The sequence below is a fragment of the Parus major genome, chromosome 1A, assembly GCF_001522545.3.
Source record: "Parus major isolate Abel chromosome 1A, Parus_major1.1, whole genome shotgun sequence".
Taxonomy (NCBI): Eukaryota; Metazoa; Chordata; class Aves; order Passeriformes; family Paridae; genus Parus; species Parus major.
The window spans coordinates 33,442,408-33,464,751 of NC_031773.1; the positions used below are offsets into that span (position 1 = coordinate 33,442,408).

Consider the following 22,344-nt stretch of genomic DNA (forward strand, 5'->3'; position numbering starts at 1 on the left):
TGAGAATGGAGGAGAGATTTAGGAAGTGGAGAACAGTTTTGGTAGGAGCCATGGGCCCCTTTGGTGTCTGCCTGGGATGACTATAGCCTGTGCACTTCCTGCTGAAGATCTCCAGAAGAGTGGAGCACAAATCTTAGTTGCACCTGCAACTCCATCACCTCTTGAGAGAGTGCTGCAGCCCTGTCATTGCTAGGGAGGCCACCTGGGAGCCTCATTTTACAATAAACTGTCACTGGGTATGTCACATATGTGCTCCAAGGCTCAGTCATCCCATGCACAGCTCATCAGCTGTTTTGCACCTTCCATTTTTAAAAATGAAATGAAACATTTCATTATTTTATTTTTTTCTACTCTTTAGTGGCATAGCTTCATCAGGAGTGGGGCAGAATACTGTCCTACACAGATGAGGGGCCTGATTTTTCAAATGTTCCTTCAGGCAGTGAGAGATGGTGGGCTGGATCTCTCTAGGATGAGAAAGGAATTAAGCCCATGTCTTGCCTTTGAGCTACTTGAGTAGAACCCAAAACTTGTTAGATCTTACAGGGATGATATGGACCTTAAGTTGGTGGAGCAGGCAAAGGCAGCAGAGTTCAGTGTATATCCAAAGTGGACAGAGCCATACCCACTCTTCTGATAACCTTAGTGTTTCCTCTAGTTATGTCTACACAGCTCACTGCCATATACATCCTTAGGCTCCCAGCTCTCCCTGTAAATATATTTCCCACAGGGTCACAGATTTCAAGCCAGTGACCAAGTGGCTTAAAGTATGGCACCACTATGCCTCCTATATAGGTGCCCAAATCCTCTCTTGGATCTTGTTCATGACTTGTCTGAGTATTGAGTCTGCCCTTCTGGACTTTCAGCAAATTTGTGTGAGAACCACGTTCAAGATAAGACAAGAAGTTCAGTCAAACCCAGAGGAAGAATAGTCAAAGTTTTCTTTCACTCTCCTCATTAGAAAATTCTACTATGGCTGTTTCTTTACTGTCCAGGTTTTCCCATAAGTCCTGCATCTCAAATGTTTGTGGAGCAGAAGCAGAAGTAGCATTTTTTCCATCACTGAATGTCCTTTGCTGTGAGGTTGTCCCAGAATCTGTTGAAGGTGGTGTAGCATCAGCATTTGATGCTGTACTAGGACTATGGAAGCTTGGTAAACTCCATCGCTGAAGGTTTCTCTCATGGTCTGTTATGAGACCAGCTATGTTACTAACCTGGGGCTCGTGTTTATGCTCTCCTATCACACTAGGAAGTGACTGATGCACCTCTGAACTTGAGAGGTATGGAGTCATTTCTGGGGAGAAAAAGTGTTTATTTAGAAGAGCCACATTTGCCTCAGCTAGGATCCTTTGGAGCTTCTCTTCTGGCATGCTTGCAGAGCGCTCTGTTGGCAGGTCTGGTTTGTCCAGCAAATCAGGTTCAATCTCCTGGGCTTCAGAAACGATGACCTCAGGAACTGGCCTGGTTGTCTCAGATGAAGTGTCACTGTCACCAAACTGTGCCTCATTCCTTGAGGTTTCTGTTATGGGTCCTAGCTCTCGGCTACCATGAAGTTTGTTACTTCTTGTAACTCCTTCATATTTCTTCTTGAAGCTTGAGGTAGAGTGCCTCCCTCTTGTGTGCATTTCCTGCAGCCGTCTGATGTGCCCCTTTTCATCTGCTGGGAAAAACACCGAATTCTCACTCGTCTGCCGACTGTAGCGGTGGTGAGTTGGGTATGAAGGACCCTCATGGACGCTGAGAAACCTCTTGACTCTTCTCAAAACCGAATACTGTCTCTGGTGTTTCTCCTCTTCCCAAGGCCACTCTTCCCCATAGAGGAATTCGGTATCAGCCAGCCTGCCAAACAAAGCCAGGTAGTAGATGTCACTTAAATATAGGAAGCATTGGGTCTCTATGCACATTTATCCCTCTGTCTCTGACACAGGAGCCAAGACACAGGAACCAAGGCCCTAGTGTGTCCCTAAAGAGAAGGAAGGAAAGGATGAGGGTGCCAGGAAAGGCATCCAGCCAGGCATCTGGCACCATTTCATATTTGAGCTGCAGTCTTCTGAGGCAACTCCACATGGTTAGGCTTGTGCTAGGTTTGTGCTAGGCTTGTGCTATGCTTGTGAGGGAGAGAACGGAACCCTACTCAGTGCTGTAGTTACTTTTTCAGGAGAATCCTTCAGGCAAAAATAGCAACAGTGAAAAAGCTACAGCTGGAAACAGAGGACAACAGTTTCAAAAAATATTGACATTACTCAGATGGCCAAATCTCAATTACTTCTGGGGCATGACAGTGTGTCTGAAGGTCTCACCTGTACCTGGTATTCTTCTTCTGCACAGCCTCGGTGCTTCATGAGAGCAACTTTTGCTGCACGTGCCAGTGAATTCAGTACACATCACTGACTCAGTGCAGTCTGCACAAGCCAAACCAGCCCAGTTACCTTGTCTAAGGACAAGAATGGCAAAGGGGCTTCGGCCAAATCTGAGGCAAGGAGCAGAGGCAGGCAACAGTACCCGGAGGGACAAAGGAACTTCATCCAGTATTTGCGAAGATCATAGAATAATTTACATTGAAAGGGACCTTTAGAGGCATCTAATCCAACCTCCCTGCCATGAACAGGGACATCTTCAACTAGATCAGGCTGCTCATTGCCCCATCCAACATGACCTTAATGTTTACAGAAATGGGACATACACCACCTCTTTGGGCAACCTGTTCCAGATGTTAGCTTGAGGTGACTGGAGAAGACTTTGCATTTGGGCTGAAGTTTTATATATTTGCTTTGGACTTGGAAGAATTTTTAGAGCTAGTTTTTAAGTTTGCATAAGAACTATCCATTATTTTTGGAGATATAACCAGAGAAATGGTTCAGATGAGAAGATAATTAATAAAAAGTAAACACATCGGAGCTGTTTGCATTCCACAGGAGCTGTCCAAGGCTACGTTTCATTCACTCCCTTCTCCATTTTTTGTGTGAAGTACTTCTTATTAAAAAATTGTTTGCAGACTTAATGATGTTTCTTCTTTGCCACCTTTCCCCCCTAGAAATTACCTTAAAATAAATTATATTCTATTAATTTTTCTTCTTTACTTTTTTTACTTTCTTCTTTACTTTTCTTTTTGCCATTTTATAGTTATTTCCAGAAGGAAATAACTTCTGAAAAGGCTGTGTGTGATAAAAAGAGCTCATATAAACCATTGACCTTTGTAATAGAATGCATGCAAAAATGAAAAAAATAAGAGGAGCAAAAATGAAAAAATCACAATTTAGAGGCCAAATGAAACAAAAAATTGAAGACATTTTATTCTGATTAAGGTCGGAAATGATGGGAAAATTATAAATATCCTGAGATAATTTTTAAAGATAAAAAAATGGCTTCTGTAAAGCTTTAAAAAGGGTTTTCAGATGTGAACACCTACTTGTCTGGTATTTTTTCAAGCCTGATGGTATTTCCACTTGTTGACCTGTCTATATTACAGCATGTCACAAGTATTTAAACAAACAGCTTCTAAGCTAACTGGCCTGTCACTGGTTTCTCATACAGATCCCTCTGTATGTAAACAACAGGGGACTATCCCATACCCTCTATTCTTTGTAACCATTGTTCTTTGTTGATTTCTGCAAATAAATCCTCTTCACGCCTTCACAAAATCTGACCATTTCAACTTCCATGCCAAGATTATTAGTCAATGAAAAGTCATACAACATTTAAGATGATTTCTTGTTGCTCTTCACAGACACCTGGACTGATTTCAACTGTTGTCTGCTAACTAAATGAAGAAAGGAAAGCTGTTTTGCTGATTGGGGATGCATGAAGAAAATGTAGCAAAGCAAGTATTATTAAGAAAAGTCAGTCTGTTCTCAGGTATCACCCTGTTCTCAGAGACTATCAGCACACCCTCCCTGCAAACATGCTCTGTTTAATGATTATACAATTTAAGATATTCGTGCACAGCTTGGATGAACACATGGGCCACTGCAGACATCCTCCCACCAACACCACCCTGTCCACTCCCTCCTATTTCCCCATTTCCATTTTCCCTGCTTGTGGTATCGTCAGAGCCCGCATCCCTGCCCTGACTGTCTGCCGGTCACTGCTGATCTTTCTGATGGCATTAAGGACCCTTAGTGCCACTCACCCCATCTCAATAGTCGATCCAAGAAATGAAGGAATGCAGTAATCAGCAGCTGCTTTTGTGTAGGGTGGCCGGGCAGAGGTATCATTCCAGTAAATATCTTTTTCCATCCTTGGCAAATTCATGTGCATCTCATCCACCGCCAGAAGTGAAACCTTAAATTTTTTTTACATAAATCATGTCACTTTCAACATAGTGGAGTATATGAAATAGTCTACTTTATACTCTCTGGATCAACATTTCTTTCAGAAACCCTTTAACATTAGTGTACGATGGCCTGGGCATTAGGAGGAGACTCAGTATCATAAAATAAAATCCCTATATCTGCCTAGACTCATGAAAGCACAAATGTTATCATAACTTGAATCTTCTGTACTGCAAAGATATTTGTCCCAGATTGAAGTCCTTCCCACATGTATAATGAGTTAAATGTGATCCTTCATGTGCTACAGAAAGCCTGTGTAAAGTATTACACACGTGCTCCTTAAAATGTCTAGAGGTCAAGAATCTTTCTGATAGGTTTTATTGACATTTTAAGACATTCCAAATCAAGTATGTGAACATCCCTCTAATAAATTTTACACAACAGGTTCTAAGGCACAGTAGCATGAGTATCCTGCTAAGCCAGAGAGCATCTCTGTCAGTGTGAAGTGCTTTCCCATTCTTGCACATACCTGCATCTGGTTACTTTGCTTAATTTGCTGGTTTATTTGGCCCTTGCTCTCCCTAACTCCTGCACTCTGCTTTGCTGGAGTGGAGTCTGACAGCACCTCAGCCAGCTCTGTGCCTGGTTCTATGCAAGGGGAACTGTGAGTGCTGTGGGACCTCCTCATGTCTCTGCTCTCCTTGACAGCACAACAGCCAGCGCTCTTTGGGGTAACCGGAATAAAACTGCACCCTTGTCATCTCATAGCTCCTGTGGCTGGGGACACTGGCTCCTGTGCTGACCACAGATACTGCCCTGGGTGACAGCATCTGAACATGAATCATGGTACCGCTTATTAGTTCAGGGCCCTGCTTGGTCTTTTTACTATTTTTGCTGCCTTTCTGTTTAAAGGAAGGTTCATATGCAATATTTTAATCTTGAGACATTCAGATTAACAAAATATGTTATTATCTATGTGGGAGTGACTTTTGGGTTTTGCAGGATTGACCTACATTACACGTTTTTCCAGGAACAGAATGGTCTTATAATTTAAGGTCAGCTGTTTGCATGGTTAGTCAGGCATTGTAAATGCCAAATAGCAAAATCAAGATGAATTAGCTTGTGAAAACAAGTTCTGTGGATCACAGCCACAGGTAATCCTTCAGGGAAAGAATATGTTTTGCTGGCACTTGTTGCCCTGATTTATTCCTCAGTATAAGACATATTATTAGATGTAATGATAACCTATGGTAGAGAAAAGCTGGAAGTAGAAGTAGCAACAGCAACCTGTAAATTTCTATCGATGCACCAGTTAGTTTCAAAATCATCATCATCTTCTCCAAACGGATTAATGAGCTGTTCAGCGACCTGGAAAGAAAACAAGACAGTGAAGACAGGCTGGCATGCCGTGTCAGGACTACTGCTGCAGAGGAATTAGGATTGGATTTTTCTGTCTCTCCCTGCCTGTCACTTGCAATCATAGCTTGAGCTCCTGTGTGATGGTTCCGCCAGCCTAGCGAAGGAACAGCTTGCTTTCACTATAGATTCATATCTCTGTGCCTCGTGGTGCTGTCAATCATCATTGCCAGCCCTGGCCTACTGGGAGCTGAGACACGTCAGGGCCAAGGTAATTGTCACATCCAATAGTCATTACCTTTCCTTACTGCTGTCTTTGGCTCATTTAAATGAACGGCTTAGCAGCTAGAGGCTCTATTATTGCACTGTTGTCTGCATGGGGTCAGTATTCCCAAGCCTTGCAGCTGGAATCTACTGGAGGGAGTAGAGCTCACCTCTCCACCTCAGCCCCTGCTTCTTTATCAGCATTAACCCCAGTGGCAGCCTTCCAAGGCTTTTGAGGAAAAGCAGCCTACAAAAAAACTTGACTCAAGTTGACTCTGTGCATCATGCTAGCCAGATCCCAGAGACAGAATCTGAGTCTGTTCTTTAATTCAACCTGCTGGCTTAGGTTTCTGGTTAAAACAGGGCAGGGCAAAAGCTCATCCTGTGGAGGACACAATCAGTGAGCCCAGACACATTTGCAGTGAGATACCTTAGTCTGAAGCTACTCTGGAAAGGGAACCCTCTCTGGCTCCCTATAGCCAGTGAAAAAATCCCCAGAGACTGCCCCCACCACCCCCATAATCACTAAAGTACATTGTGTGGAGAGTAAGCTATTGACATAGCTGCTGATGGAGGTAAAAGAAAGATTAAATAGAAAAATGTTTAAAAAATTTTAGGAAATTCAGACTGCTTCTCTATTTCCTAGTTTCTTGGTACACACATTAAATACTCTCTCCCCTCCATTCTTTTCTCCTTCTGTTTATCTTTTCAAGCCCTGGTTTCAAAGCTAAACACATTCTTGATAACCCTTCCAAGCACTCCTTGTGGTCACTAGAGCCATGCACAGGAGCAGCAGTAAAGTCCTTGGTTTAATGTGGGTATAGGTAAAGAAACTGTATGATTAAACAGTCCTGTTCATTAAACTCACTATGAACAGCTATGATCTAAATAACTTATAGCTGTAAGGCAGTTGCTCCCTGGATATTTTTCCTATGTGCCTCTAGGCTGTACCTGTGATAAACACTTGCTGACTCTCCAAGGCCACCACTTCCCAGGCCAGTGTTGGCACACAACAGAACTGCTGGGTAGATTAGCACTACAAAAACACCTGTAAGGTGGGAGCAATGAAAGGAGACAGGGGTCACCTCTGCTCACACTCCTTGACATGGGATTAAATTTTGGGTACAGCTATGAAAGTGCTGCAATAGGGAGGAAGCAGAACACAGTCTGTGCTGTGGATCTCCAGGGAAAACATGGATCAGCTTTGTGTAAACCAGCTGATCACCACCCAAAAATCCACGATAAAACCTATCACATGAGCTTAAAAAAGTGAGGTCTGGGACAGAACAGACAGTGTTGCTGGCTTTTCCTTGGCTGACCTGGTACTGGCATGTGAGACATGACTTTATTCTCCAGAAAGGAATGTAGTGCTGGACAACTAAACTCTGTATTTGGACAGTTCATCTGCCCCTGTAATGAAAATGGGGATTTAGAAGAGTCTCATGTAATGGGAAACTTTGGCCCTGTATTATAGGTATAACAGATTAGGCTTGAGGCCAAAGAATGAGCTCAGTTTACCCATTATTTCTGAGGAATTGCCAAGTTACTGGAAGTCAATACCTCAGGGCCCTTTTTACTGCCTGGCAGCCAAAGTCCAGCACACTCGGCAGGAAACTGGCTGTAACCTTCAAGACAAAAATATCCTGACTTGGGGCACTGAAGGTTTGGACAAACCTCCAGTCTGAGGAAACACTGCTGATATTAAATTAACTTTTAAAAGCTTCTTCTCCTCCCTTTCATTTCCTTATGCAGAAGATTTTTCAGTTACAATGGCATCTCATAGCCAGGAGCTGGCTAGAAGCTCTGAGCCTAACTGGCAGAGAAGCTATAAACAACCTTGGGTGCTGAAGAAGGAAAACACATTTCCCCTCATGAGCACCAGCAGGGTGGTCAAGAGGAACAGCTTGCAGTTTTTAACCCTCTAGCATAACTGAAAGATACTGCCTAGAAATAAAACCTCACTTTTCTCCAGGAGAAGTTGCTACCTTCACCATACCAGCCTCCCTTCCCGTCTCTCCTGCTCCCATCCAGGCTGCTCCCATCCAGGCTGGTCCCTATGCAGCAAAATCCTTTTCCCCCTCAATTCCTAGGACACAGCACTAGAGGAGCTTGTCCTGCATGCACTTTTCCTCACAATCTTCCAGCTCAGTGTACTGCCTTCTCTACTCTGCCCTTTGGAGCTGGCTGTGGGAAGGTGCTTCTAAAGCTGGCCAACTTTGTTCAATTTATATTCTAGCAGAAAAGTTAGCTCTATGTTTCCACCATGATTAATAAACATAAAAGGAAATCTAATGTACATGGACCCCAAAGAAACTTTTTTCCAGTTGGTCTACTGCAGAGGAGAGAACCACCTTGAGATATGTGGCTTAATTACTCAGCTATCAGATTGATTGTGATATGTTAGACCAGCAGTCATCAACAGGCTGCTTGGCAGCATCCAGTTCCTCTATTACTCTTCTTTTTAATGAACATTTTTATGCAGTGATGTGCAAGCCAATATTGTCTGTCACTCTTTCACAGCCCTCTGGAACTGGGGACCTTTAATTGCCTGCATCTGGTGAGGTTAACAGCAGATACTACCAGCTTTGATCATAAGAAGAAAGTATCATTCAGTCCCTTTCAGCTGATGCCAGGTCTTCAGCCATAGTTCCCCATTGCAGAATGGAGTAGGAGGAAGGATTTTTTTAATCTCTTTTCTGTCACTTTATAGTTCAAGTCCTGAGGTCTTGTGAAAGTAATACTCCCTTGGGGACATGTGGCTGCTAAAATGTGTTCTTTCAGATTCACAACCACTTCTTACCATATGGTCTGTCAGGTGGAATTAAAAATGTACTGCATGATATTTCTATATGACCACAGAACACTTCAGGCTGAATTCACTTTGGTGTAATTTCAGTATTCACTGGTGATTTTACATGTGTGTCTCAGGTCTGACACCTTGACCAGCCCCCCAGGGAGGGTTCCCCCATCACCTGGCCAGAAAGCCAATATACCTTGAGCCATCCTGCGTAGAAGAAGAACTGCAGCAGTGTGAAGATTGGAATGTAAATATCTAAGTCGTGTCCCTGATATCCTTGGTCAGTATCCAAAAATTGACGCCCTATCAGGCAGGCAAAGAAAAAGGTATAGACTGCGAGAGTAACAACCTGCAAAGAACAGAACTTCATTGAAATAATGAACTAATACAATCTTATGCACAAGGCAACCCACACCCAATGGCCTTTGTCTGCCTTTTGCCATATAATTTTTAAATCTGTAGGAGGTATTGCAAATACAGAGGCCACAGGAAAATTTGTGGCCAGGAAGAACACTTAGGAAAGAGAAAAAAATTTTACTGCTTCCCTCCCCTCTTCCAAATTATGCAAGATCTTCAAAACATCTCTGCATTAAATATGCCTTAAGCAGTTAGCCAGGCCTCCATGATCCTGTGCAAGTGAACCAGTGCTCAATATCTGGTTGGGACTATGGATGTTTTATACCATGAATGTTTGGTACCAACCCCCCTTTTATGAAAATTGTGTTTTGAATTTTCTACCAGATAATAGCTCAGTACCTGGGTATAGACCAGTGGAATTCCAACCCAGTCATAACCAAACAAAAGGCTACACCATGACCGGTACTTATTCATCTCCTAAAAGGGGAAAAAAAAACAACCAAAACCAACCAGCAAGAAACCATAACAAAATAAAATTGCATGGGGTACAGTTCTGAATGATAAATATTTTGTTGCAGTTCATTTTTGCACATATAAAAGGACAGGGAGAAAAGAAAGTATAGTATAGTATATATAAATTGATAGTATAATGGTACCCAGCACCCCGTTTGAATGTTGACTTGGTTTATGGAGTTGAAGTGCTTAGTATACTCTGTATTTCTTCATCTTCTGTTTCTATCTTATTAACAGTCTAGTGATACATGAAAGAGAATATATTGTATCATAAAAAGGATATTTTACTACTCAATGAAATGTTCAGAGAGATTATCTTCTCTAAAGCTGATAATAAAATCTTCAAAATGCCAAATTATTCTCATTTCTCATATTTTTTAGCAATGGAACAAGTATGAATTTAGACTGATGTTACAATAATGTTTTTCTCATCAATTTTTTGCTTCTTTCAATTCCTTCTTAGTCATATTAAAAAGAATCCCAGTGAATGCTGCTGTGTGTGTTTAAGTGTACATTGTTACCCAAAAAAAAGTGGGATAAATCCTGAGTAAGGTCATTTAGATGACGCAGGATATCTGTGCATACTAAATCAAACCAATTTTGTAAGTCAAAAGCAACATAGCAATTTCAGATTAGTTTTTTGTAGATTTTCTTTTTCTACTTACATTCATCAGTGTCTGCAGATCCACACTGTCTCGAATTCTTCCCTCTTTTCGTGCCTTTGATGCCAAATTTCCGAACCAGACAAATGGGACCCAGTATTTCAGGTGGGGAGACTTAAGGTCATCAAAAAGTTTTCTTTCATGTCTTGTCATAAAACCTGTTTACCAAAACACCGAAACAACCTTCTTTTATTCTGTGCTTTCAGTGCTACTGATACTATAAATTTGGAATATGTTTCTATCTGTTTTTGTAATATTTGCATAGAACTCTGCTAAATACAACTTATAATTCTAACTAGTAATCTCTTCTTTAAAACAAACAAACAAAAAAATTAAAAAAAAAAAAAAATCCAGGACAAATCTTGCTTGAAAGAACTTCTTTTTGCATTACCTACCTATGCTAAATTCCTCTTTACCGATATAGGCAATAATTTACTATTACTGTGTTCTCATATCTAACTGCTGATCTATGGTAGGTACATAAAACACTATGAATTGTACAAATTATTCTCTAGTTTCATATTCTACTTTCAGAAAAATAAGGAACTGGATATATCAGTCAAAACTGAAACAGTTTTCACCAATGATGGCTTTCAGAAGCATTTTGACATATAATATAAGGGCAGTTATATGACTTTCTGATTCTGATTATTTTTTGTTATATCTGCAAAGCAGTGAGCAAGCAACAGAGGATACAAGTGCATGAAACAGAGCCCAACAGAGTGTGTGCCTTCTGCCAGTGAAATACTTCCCTGACAGATTGTTTGATGCTTTATTTGGGGTTATGAAGGCATGCAAAGAGATGAAGAGGGAATTGTGCACAGAAATCCCGCTGCTAAGGGGACACTGGGCCAGGTGACATGCTGTGGGGCTGCAAGCTGCTCTCTGCCTGGCAATTTGCCTTGCTGGAGTGCTGGGAAGCTATTAGGTTTCCTGAAGAGTTCCCCTGCCTCGTGAAGCCCTGCTTCCCCCTGCTGCAAGCAAGACCAAGGTCACAAAACTGGGGAGCCAGGGCTGAGTGTGACAAATCCTGCACCAGAGCCAGTCTCTGCCTGGGACTGGCAAGGGAGCATATGGCTTTTGGAGAAACACCTCTACCCCCTTGGGGAAGAAAGCTCTGCTCTGCTGTCTTCCTTCCACCCAGGCTTTGACAAAAACAACCTCAGAAAATTCACATTTTCCTTTGTCCAAATCCTGAATTTTCTGATATTGGAGCAATTGTCAAGTTTGGAGGATCTTAATTTTTGCTCAGGTGTGTGACATCTATCAGGGTGGCTATAAAGTTTATTTTGTTGTATTGACATTAGCTCTGAAATAAAAAAAACTTAGTAACATGACAGCCCCAAAATAGGGGGCTCAGCCAACCAGTTACAAGTTTGAATGCTGAAAATTCAGTAAGAGAATTGACTGTAGACTCCAAGAACATGGCTAACATCACTAAAGATACATGACACAGCAAACAAATAAATACATAGAAACTCAGTTGTGTTGCATGGAAATGTGAATTAAATTAAAGGAGATTTGCTAACCACAGTGATTTTAAATATTCTGTTGTTGAGGAAAATATCACTGTTGTACAGTTGGAGCAAGCCTACACAGGAGGTATGAAATACTGCAACTACTGAGAAGGAAGACAAGGACAGGACAGAAAACACTGTGGAAGAGGAAATATATTTTCAGCATCAAGAGACAGTACTCATGCAGCATCATAGAATTTCAGAACAGAATGTGATAATATTTTTAAAAGTTCCCTGGGCATTTTGCAGCTACCTCTCATAATCAACTTCACAGAAATGGTAGGCAACCGGACAAATTGACCTGCTCGTCATGACTCCTGCCTCCTAAAAGTCTTTCAAGCTGCCTTTAGTTTCTGTCCTACTTATTACAGGACAGGAAAAGATGCTTCTGTCAGGCTGAAATAGACAGATAGAAAAACAAAAAAACTGATTCTGGAGTAAACACTGGATTCAAGTCAATGGAGGTTTTGGAAAGACATTGCCTGAAGGGGTCACAAAGAACAGCAAGGATCAGTTCAGCTTTCCACTGAAACCGGGTACCTTCTGTTCAGAAAGCTCAACAAAGTTTGTTTTTTTTAAATTATAAAGTTCAAACTGGCATTGAAATATTTGTGTTAACATTGATTGAGTATTTGATGAATATTAATAATGCCTAGTACTCTTATTGCAGAAAATACTAATTCTGGATTGCTCTTACTGCTGGCATACAGTTCAGAACAGCTCACTGTTATTGCAGTGGTAAAGAAACACTTTCTATAGCATCCAATATAGAGGAGAATATCCAACTTCAGTTCTTAAAATTACATGGTTTCTAAATATGGTCATGATGTTTTCATTTAGGAGTATTTAAAGAATTAACCAAGAAACTCTATAAACAACAATACTGGTTTTAACAAGCACTGGAATACTGGAGCAGCTTCAGAAAATGGGGAATATTTGTCAAATATTGTGCCAAAATCTTGAAAAGGATGGTCTAAGGAATGACAGAGCATTGAATCCTTGTGAAAGTATCAGAAGAGTGACATGGAGTGTGATCAATAAATAATCAAAGGACACTAATGTGAACAGTGTCAGACAAAGAGATCTTACAGGAAAATTATTGATGAGAACACAAGCCTGGCTGGGAAAAAAATCGCACAGGCCCTTCCTTAAGTGATTAAAAGAGTATTCAGTTCTGTCAAAACTCAATAGTTTGAGACAAGACTGGTTCAGGTTATTCACATTAAATATTTTTAATACTAGTGGTTAGAGAAGAAGGAACATGATCAAGTAGACAAAAGCCTCATTTTCTGCTTCTGTGTTATGTGGGAAAGGGTTAATTCAGGTGCTTCCTTCCAGCAGAGGATTTGGGACTGCAGCTTACAGCCATCCATAGGTATTCATGTTGCTGAGCTCACACCTCATGTTTCTCTTCAGTGTTTCCCATCAGCTCTTTTGGGATGCTCTCTGCTCAGCTGCTCACCCATTACTCTGTTTTTTAACAGTTGTGTTCTTGAGCATCCAGCTTCCCTCTTGCACCTTGCAGCCAACAGAGTTGCTGTGCTCAGGACAGCTGCTAGGCATTTGACACTTAAAAGCACGTGTGCCCCAGCAGTCAGCATCATAAAGGAGTGAATCTCCATGGATCTACTGTCTACAGTTCCATAAAGAGTGTTAAAAGATGAAAAAGAGTCAGGAGGAAGGTACAGCCACTCTAGACTGTATCCTACATGGAGAGACTACAGTTGGTGAAGTTCCTAAGTTTCACTCAAGCCTTTATGCAGTCTGCTAACAGGTAACTATTGAGGGAAAAAGTACATTTTCTTCTAATTAAAAAAAAGAAACCCCCAAACCTATTACAGAATCCAGTGAACAGAAGATAACAAGATGTGCAAGTTCAGACTGAGAATAAGATGTCACTCTTCAACAGCAAGTTTACTGTTGTGAATGTCTGTTCTCCTAGGATGCAGTGTAGTCTCCAGTATATCCATCTGAATTTTAAATCTGGGCTGATTATATTCCTAGAAGGTATTACAGCTCAGTCAGAAATTGCAGCATGATAAAGGATGCTGCTAGCAAGCTTTTGTGCCTTGTGTTATGGATGAGTCAGACTAGATTATTGTGGCCCTGTTCTCAAATTTAAAATCTATGAATTTAAGCAGTTAATTTGCTGAAAAAAGAAGTGCATTAGCAATAGTTACGTCATGGCTGTTCTCAGTGTGACAGCAAAATGCAAAGTTGTCATAAGTTGTTTCAGTGATGACTGTGCTGTAAGTATCAGATTTGTGCTGTTCACATTCATATTAAATGCCTCCCTTGCATGCAGTCTGATATGCAATGCCACAGGGAGCTAGGGAGGGGATTATTGCAGAGTATTGTCTAAGTCACTGGATGTTAATAGGAGCAAAACATACCCTGAAATGCTCAGTACTGCATCAATAAAAATTCTGCAGCACAATATGCATTAAAACCCACAAAATAACTACTGAAGTCCAGAGCTGACTATATTATCTATACTTACATACACAGTTTATAGTAGATTTTTCACTGTTAAAAAACCCAACAATCAAAACTTGCTTTCTGGTCTACAATTTTGGTACAATGCTGTGACATTCTGTCTCTTTGGAACAGATTGTCTCTAGCAATAGGGAGGCAGAGCTGGATTAGCTGCCTGGAAATGTAATTTTCCAGTGCATAGTGGAAGCAGATTGCTGGGGAGAGTGACAGAAGCTTCCTTGACCTCTCACAGGCTCAGGTAAACAGTTTTGTTGTACAGCACAAGGAAAAGAGCTTTAAAATTCAATGTATCCAACATAAATGGTTTGGGGTTTTATTTCAGTAAGCCTGGCTTTTTTTTTTTTTTTTTTTTTTTTTTTTTAATATCCAAAGCTTCTCACACATATTTGAAATCTGTATATGTATATACACACTGCATATTTTAACTTGCTACATCTTTGCTTACTAATCTCTGCCAAAGGAATAATTTTAAGAAATTCAAGACGTTCAGTAGAAAACATGACTTCTGTTTGGAACACATCCCCATGTCTTTGCTTTGCTGTTCTACCTCTGACACTGACCATGCCAGTCAGAAGGGACAGTGCCACACTTTGCCTTTAAATACTGAGCAGTCAGTCCTTGAAAGACAATCAAAGAGTGACATGATTGAATGCTCCTCACCATCATTTCATTCACTGTGTTATTGAAAGAAACAGAAAACAAAGACATGTTTAATACTTAGTATATTTATCCTTGTAAAACTAAGTTTAAGGTAAGTCTTTCATTAGAAAGAAAAAACCCTTGGGGCTGAGGGATTTTTTGAGTAAATCACAACACTTAAAATGTGCAATGTATTTAAACTGCAGTCTGCTTAAAGAAAAAAGAGATAAAGCTGTATCGTGTTTGGGGCAGGCCTATTGCCTCTATGGGGTCTGAAAGCAGATTCACATGAGTGTCAAACTCGTTTGACTTCTATAGTGTTGTTAAAGACTTTAAGAACATTAAAGACACACTCTTAAGGTTATGTCATTTAAATCACTAATAAAAAGGTGATTGCTTTGATGTGGATTGGTATGAGGCACACATGGGGCCACAGGAAAGGAAAAACGAGGCTGGCTCCTTTCCTCCCTGAGCCTTGCCTCTGAGGGAAAGGAAAGCAATTTTGGGGAAGCAAAGCACAGTACCTGCTCCTACCACATGGTCCATGGTGGGGAACCTTTTGTACACAGCTGTGCTGACAGAGCGAAAGATCAGCAGCGATGTTAAATTCACATAACGCATGAGAGTCCTCCTTAACAAGCGCCCATACTCATCTCTGCCCTGGACACAGCTGGAGATGAGCAACATCAGACGATCTGGCCATGGCAAGTTCACAAACTGGTTCCACCAGCGATTCACCACCAAAGTAACATAGAAACCTGAGGGTTAGAAGGAAAAAAAAGTCCAGTGACTATCAGGGTTTCAGTTACTTTAATTTCAGTTTGCAGAGCGTTGTTCATATCACTAAGCTGCTACCTTTCCCAGAATAAATGCAATAAACTATTTAATGGACATTGCAATGTAACAGTACATTCCAGCTGAGTATCTCATACCCACAAATTTCCAAATTTCCTCTTCTGTAGTAAAACCTAGAGTAGATTTAGTTCATTGGAAGATCAGTTACAAGATATCAGTGTTAGTGGGCATGATCTAGATCTAGATCTATGGGAACCTTTCTTGTTAGTGTATTAAGGAGATGAGCGTAAATGTTGATATGACAAAAGCAACTTGAACTTGAAGAGACCTGGAAGTGGATGATTATTGTGAACCTCTAGCCTCTCACATGCCTGTCAGCTTTGAAATGCTTCCATGCACCAACATTCACAAAATGCCTGAACAGAGTTGGAGAATAATTTCACTTTTAACCGGTACTTACCAAGCACAAAAGTTACTGGGATTTGTTCAGCATATTTGTCACAGTAAATTGATAATTTTTCAAAGAACCGTTTTTGGCTACCTGTAAGAAAAAATCTGCAGCAAAAATAAAATGTATCTGTCCTTCCATAATATTCTGGCACTATTTACTAAGTGCAAACACATATAAATAATCAGATATGTGCACTGGGAAGCAACTTTGGCTAATGCCTTCAAGAAAATTCTTAAAGGTAAAGGTCTAAACACTTTTGGCAGGTATTAAAGAAGCTGGAGGAAACAACAGTATTATTCCCTGGTCTTCATAGTTTTCTCAGGACTAATTTGACTGGCACTACTAATTGGATCAATATGTCTGGAGAATCAGTTTGCTGTCCCATACATACCAAAGATGGCAGCAAGCTCTAAGTCTGCAAATAGAACTTACTCTCCTTTTTCAGAGGGGTGCATAATGGAAATGCTCAGGTCTACTTGGATTGCAAAAGGTTACCAGTCAAATTCCTCTGATTTGAAAATGTTACATTGTTGCAACAGGTTTTTTATTCTTACTCCCATGAAATTTTCCTTTTCTACAAGATTAAAATACAACTGCATTTATTTTGCAATCAGGAAAATATTCACCCAATGATAGCAAGTGGACCATGGCAGTAGCTTCTGCCCTTGGGAAAAGACATCTGATTAAATACAACAAGCTTCAGTATAATTTTATTTGTATAGGTGAGTATTACAGTTATTCTTTGATTTCTTATAAAAGGAACATACAGCAAATATTTGTTGGGTTTTACAATTGTGCAGTAAAAACTGGAGCACATATAGAAAGCTTTCTGTGGTGTATTAACCATGGTCTTCAATTGCCTGACATTTCAATAAAAGAAAGATTAAATAATAGTGAGACTTTGGTGTTCCTTTACATTTAATGCTATAATTTTCTTTGTTTACAGGTATAGATTACTGAATAAAAAAATAGTGATTAATCAGAGAAAAACTGAAGCTCATTTTCTCCTTGCTTCCAGTAAAAAGCAGAGATCTAATTAGAGGTCGTGGTAAGAACGGAACCATAATTTTGATGCTTCTATGTAATGTACTTCATCAATTAAAAGTTTCACTGTACCAACTGATGCATTGCATCTGTCATATGTTGTTTAATTCACACCTTGGTGGAAAAAGCAATTCTTCTTCTAACATGTTCCTCCCAGGTGCTGGGAGACACACAGATAATAACCATGTCTGGCTTCCATGCAATTTTCCTTGGTTCTTTGCAAGCTCAAAAATCAAGGCTGCATGCCTTCCTAGCTTGAAGCAAAACTTTGCTTTTCCTGGCTATATAAGTTCACTTTAAAATTATTACCTCTCAATGTTGTTAAATTCCCACCAAGCAACCAAAGGCAGAGTTCTGCAGGGAGAGCAAAAGGTCTATACCTATGATCTCAAGCAGGGAGGCACGCTCACGACTGACAGCTCAATGTCAAAATGACAAAAGCTGTATAGCCTAGCTAGAGCTGAGTTTTTATTCAGCCTAACTTCAGTAGGGTGTTTGCTCAGTGCTAGGCTAAAAGTACAATCAGCTGAATATGATAAACAGTATTGACACTATATACTTTCTCTGGCACCTTACAGGAAACATGGAAAGGTAAGCACATTAGAAAATGTCCAAGGAAAAGACAATAAGTAAATAGTAACCTCCCCCCATCATTTATCAGCCTAACACTAGGAAGTCTGAAACTTCAGCATAACATTTAATGAGATGTGAATTGGAAAGAGTGTACCTGTATAATACACTTATCGCTGTGTAAAGAGTAGCAAAAACAATAAATTCTCTGTACAGCAATTTGTAGATGCTGCCTTTCCACCTTAGGAGTAATCTGTGAAATCCAAAGAAAGTGGCATTTGCTACTTTGCTGGAATAAGTGACTGTCATCGTCGTGGTAAGCTGGGCCTAGAAACAGTAGAAGAGAAGCAGGACACCAACAATAGTTTAGACAGTGTATCCTAACCTGAATGTACCTTTGTATAGATAGATACATGGATATACTTGTAAATTTAAATATATAATAGTATGTGTACATAAATACATGGTGTTTGTATTCACATATATATATACAGAAAGAGAGGGAAAAATAAAATCTTGCAGTTACAAGCCCTGTTGAGACCTGCAGATTGACTGATGCAAGGCTGTATTTGGGGTTTATGTCAGTGACCACCCAAACTCAGCAGTTAGTAATAAATGTGGCCACCTTTCTGGGTGGCAGTAGCAGGGACATGTTACACCTCTGAAGTCTCTGCTTACTCTCAGTTTGCTCCACTGTAGCATGGGAAAAGACTAGGAAACAAATTTGCTTGACTTTTTGAAAATTTGCTTGAATTTTTGAAAAGTTTTTCAAAACTTTTCAGCTTCTTGGTAAGAGAAGTAAAGCTAAATTCCACAAATGCCTGTACATCCCCAGCCAGTATTTTTAGCTGGCTGTGGTAATTATAATCATTGAAAAACCAAACGAGATTTGGAGACTGCCTCTTTCATTAACAGTTACGACAGCAGCTGAGATCAGCTGGGAAATGTTTTTATTTCTCTCCTTGAGACCAGACTTACTCATCAATACTTCAGCATTGCATGGCCATGCAAAACAAGCCATAGGGCTGCTCAGGTAGGTAGTGTGAGACAAGGTGTAATTAAAGTACAACTGAAAATACACAGGTAAATACTTGTTGCTGGGTTTGGTACCTGCTTACCCAGTGCAGGGAGATGCTACAGGAACTTTCATATGCTTACAAAACAAATCCTAGCTCCAAATGTGAATGAAAGCAGTTTTATACAGCACACAAGAAAGAGAGTAATTAAGACAAGCACAAAATCTCAAGAAAGTCACTATGTATCACAAATATGATTCTTGCCTATATTGCCGTGATGCCACTGTAGCAAATTTATTTGGGGGGGGAAGAAAAATCTGAATTCCTAGTAAATAGATGCAAGTATTTTGTGCCTCTTGGCTGTGTATCTGATACAGAGCATAAAGTAAGCCATTAAAAGACACCTGTAAAACTGCCAGTTTTTATTTTAGGCACAAAGGGAATCAGCAGGGAAAAGACACCAGAAGCCTTGTATTGCTGACAGGCTGTCTCTTTTCCTCTGCAGAATGACTGCTCAATATTTGCCAGCATGTGCCTGAAGATTATTTTTTGTGGTGCTTTTGTTTTTGTTTCTGTTTTTTTTTAAGAAGCATTGGTTTTGGTCTTTAGAATCCAAATGATAGTTTTTCTTCTCCTGAGCCTTGGCACAGACATTGAAATTTTTTGCTGTCATTGTTGTAGTCCAAGAAGTTCAGTGCAAGCGCCAACTTGTCTGACTGGCATGCATGGAAATGCAGTCCTGTCTGCTAAAAATCTTGTGGTCAGGATGCAATGCTTAAGAAAATGGAGGCACAGATGTCCATTCTCTAGCAAAAGTTGGGCTTTATAAACAATGAAAGAAATCTGTGGCTGGGCTATAGGGGAGGAATGGGGTAAAAAATATGCTTAAAAATATACTGTGTTTCCTGGAATTGCTGTAGGAGCCTTGTCCACTGATGTTGTGGAGTACATGTTTAAGCCATATCACCAACAAGTGTGTCTCTATCTCCCCATTAATGTCCACTTTTTAATGGAAATCTCCTGTGGGAATGACTGAATGTAGGGCCTTAGATATAGAAAAGATGTCTGATAACAGGAGGGCTCATAGCCTGGCAAGAACACAGACCCTCAGCACAACACAATGAGAGGGTGAAGTTGGATAAATGCAGGATGAAACAGAACGTGAATTGCTAACTGTGGAGGCAGCCAAATATCAGAACAGAGGATTGGATAGTCACCCTCTTGTTTAGGATCTTTAAGCTGAGGGCAAATCGTAGGACAAAAGATGACCTTCAGGAAGAATAAAAGAGATAGACAGGGGCTGAAAGTTCTGCTGGTCTACCCTGGTATCTCGGCATCTGTTAAACTTTCTGTGAGGTCTCTTCTGTTGTGGGTCACAGAGGAAAAAATATTGCTTGCAGCACCTTTGCAGCATCTGCAGCACTGCAGGGAGGCAGCCATTAGTGTCAAAAACATGACTCTCCATTTCTGCATTGGAGGTTCAGGAAGGATTTGTTCCTTCCGGCTATCAGAAAGTGGAAAGTGCCAGAAACTGGTCAATAGCTAAGCCGGACAAAGTGGGTCTGCCTTCTCTACAGACCTGAAGCAAATCCTGTCTTGCAAGGCCTTGTGGATGGGCTTTGGCCACAAATTACAGAGCTGTAGTGATAATAGGAATCAGGATTAAGAATATTTCCCCATGCAATAGACTGAGGGAAGAGTTTTATCCACTAAATGCAATTTGTCTGCTTGATTCTAGTAACTATACTTCACTTAATCACACTCCAGCCATCTCTTAGCACCTTACTCAATGCTCTTGACTCTGAATAGAGACTCTTGGAAGATACTGGATGTCCCTGCTTTTTCTTTCTGCCTCTGAAATGGGGCAAAGAAAAGTAGGACTTTTACAGCAATTTTAGGCTTTGGTGCCTTGCTTTCCTTGCCTTTCCTTGCCTGTGGCACACTCTGTTTTATCTTCCTGCTAAGCAAATGCTTTCCTAAACATTTATCATTAGGTTCATATAGGGACTTCAGAATAATCAATGTCTTAAAATAAACATTAGGTCAGATTAGGTGATTACAGAACAGTTTAGACTATACAAAGCTATGAAAGACAGCTATGTGTTTGTCTGGTTAGATTTCTCAATGCAGCAAACACAAATTCAAATGTGCATTTGTGTTTTTTTTTCCTCTGAGAGCAACTACAATCATTTAGGTGCAGCCTCCCCTTGCAACAGGAAGTTTTGGCATAAAGTCTTGTGCTTACTCTGGCTCTTGCACAGTGGTCCCAAGCCCTTGGTTCACATGCAGAATGTTGGCAGAGAGTCCTTCCTACATTACTTATAGCCACAGGAAATTAAAAAGCTAAAACTGAGATAGACAGGAAGAGCAAAGCATAACGATGCCCCCCAGCACATTCCTCTCTGAGCACTCTTTTGGCCAGGGCTGAAGAAGGAGAGTACATTAGATCAGATACCACTGGCACCAGTGTCATGAAAAACATTCCTAATTATCATGTTGCCCTTAAATTCATCAGCAGATATAGGGCTAGACTTTTTGCTGGTAGGGGTTTTTGAGTTTTGAGGACATAACACAAGTTTATGACTGTCTGATGCCTGTAGAGACCTTGACTTGTATCTGTGATGTTGTTTTTTCTTTTACTTGGTGTTTATTTACTTTCTGAAACTTTCTCAAGCACAGACTGAAATGTGAGTTATATATTGCTCCACTTTTGCTAAGATCTTCAGAAGACTTTAGGCATAAAAAGATAAAAATATAAATACGACCTCTCCATTAATATTGAACTCAATTGTAAATGGGAGTTTTGCCTGGCTGAGAATTTCAGGATGCATTATGATTCAGAGGGAAGCAACAGTACAAAATAAGAGCCATCAGTATTTCTTAACTGAAAATCTTGTTACAGAATGTATAAATAAATAGTACCTCTATGCAGACCTACCCCTTGTCATTGTTCACCTTATTTTTTAGTTTACGGCATAGAAGAGAAAGTGAGTGAGAGAGATTTGAGTTAAGCCAACTATAAAAACATATTAAGCTTATGCTGTATCCACTGACCTGCTATTTTGATTCAGCAATCCAAGCCCGAAGGCAAATCCTGGACCCTTCCTCTTTCTCAGACGTCCTAAACCAAGTCCCCTTCAGATCTGCAATAATCACCTTGCTCTTCCCTTAACCTGAAGCAAGGGGTTGCTGGTGCTGAGCACTAAGAGGAGTGGACTGACAAGAACAGGGGTTAAAATGTCTTTCCACTTCTGGAAGTCTGTTTTTGCCAAGTACTCTGTCCTGTCAGTTACACAGGGAACAAACGCAAGCAGCAGCAGCAGCAGCAGCTGCTGATCTTGCTCTTTTCTAGTCTATAATTATAACGCCACTTGCCATCGGAAGGACCTCTTTCATTTGAATGAAGAATCTTGCAATGCTTTTGGCTGGTGCATACAGTTTTTTTTAAAATATTTTATTTTCTCCAAAATGGGATGGACAAGAAGGGAGCATTTTGTTCTGAGACCTGTCTTGAAAAGTGATAGGTCTCTAACAGGGTCCTGTGAAGACACATCAATGAATAGCAATGATTAACTACATCTAAATAGGAAGACCAGAGA

At 40.4% G+C, this 22,344-nt stretch overlaps 1 protein-coding gene across 2 annotated transcripts; it reads right to left on the reverse strand.

Moving 5' to 3' along the window:
• Positions 1-921: 921 nt before the first annotated feature.
• BEST3 (bestrophin 3) lies at positions 922-21,951 on the reverse strand. Of its 2 annotated transcripts, XM_015629512.2 has the most exons (10): positions 21,800-21,951; positions 17,887-18,056; positions 16,125-16,219; positions 15,394-15,627; positions 10,221-10,375; positions 9,442-9,519; positions 8,882-9,034; positions 5,556-5,636; positions 4,127-4,278; positions 930-1,836 (listed from the first exon to the last, which is right to left on the reverse strand). In XM_015629512.2, the coding sequence occupies exons 2-10, from the start codon at positions 18,036-18,038 to the stop codon at positions 930-932; spliced, it is 2,007 nt and encodes a 668-aa protein (XP_015484998.1). In that variant the 5' UTR covers positions 18,039-18,056; positions 21,800-21,951. The 2 variants fall into 2 exon arrangements, with proteins under 2 accessions (XP_015484999.1, XP_015484998.1); XM_015629513.2 differs by lacking the exon at positions 21,800-21,951 and having other exon boundaries at positions 922-1,836; positions 17,887-18,038.
• Positions 21,952-22,344: the final 393 nt, after the last annotated feature.

Coding starts and splice junctions, on each gene's coding strand:
- BEST3 (XM_015629513.2), bottom strand. CDS start 18,038: ATGACAGTCACTTATTCCAGCAAAGTAGCAAATGCCACTTTCTTTGGA. Junction 9,520..10,220: donor ATCTGCAGACACTGATGAAT/GTAAGTAGAAAA, acceptor TTCCCCTTTTAG/GAGATGAATAAGTACCGGTC. Junction 1,837..4,126: donor GGATCGACTATTGAGATGGG/GTGAGTGGCACT, acceptor TTTGTTTGGCAG/GCTGGCTGATACCGAATTCC.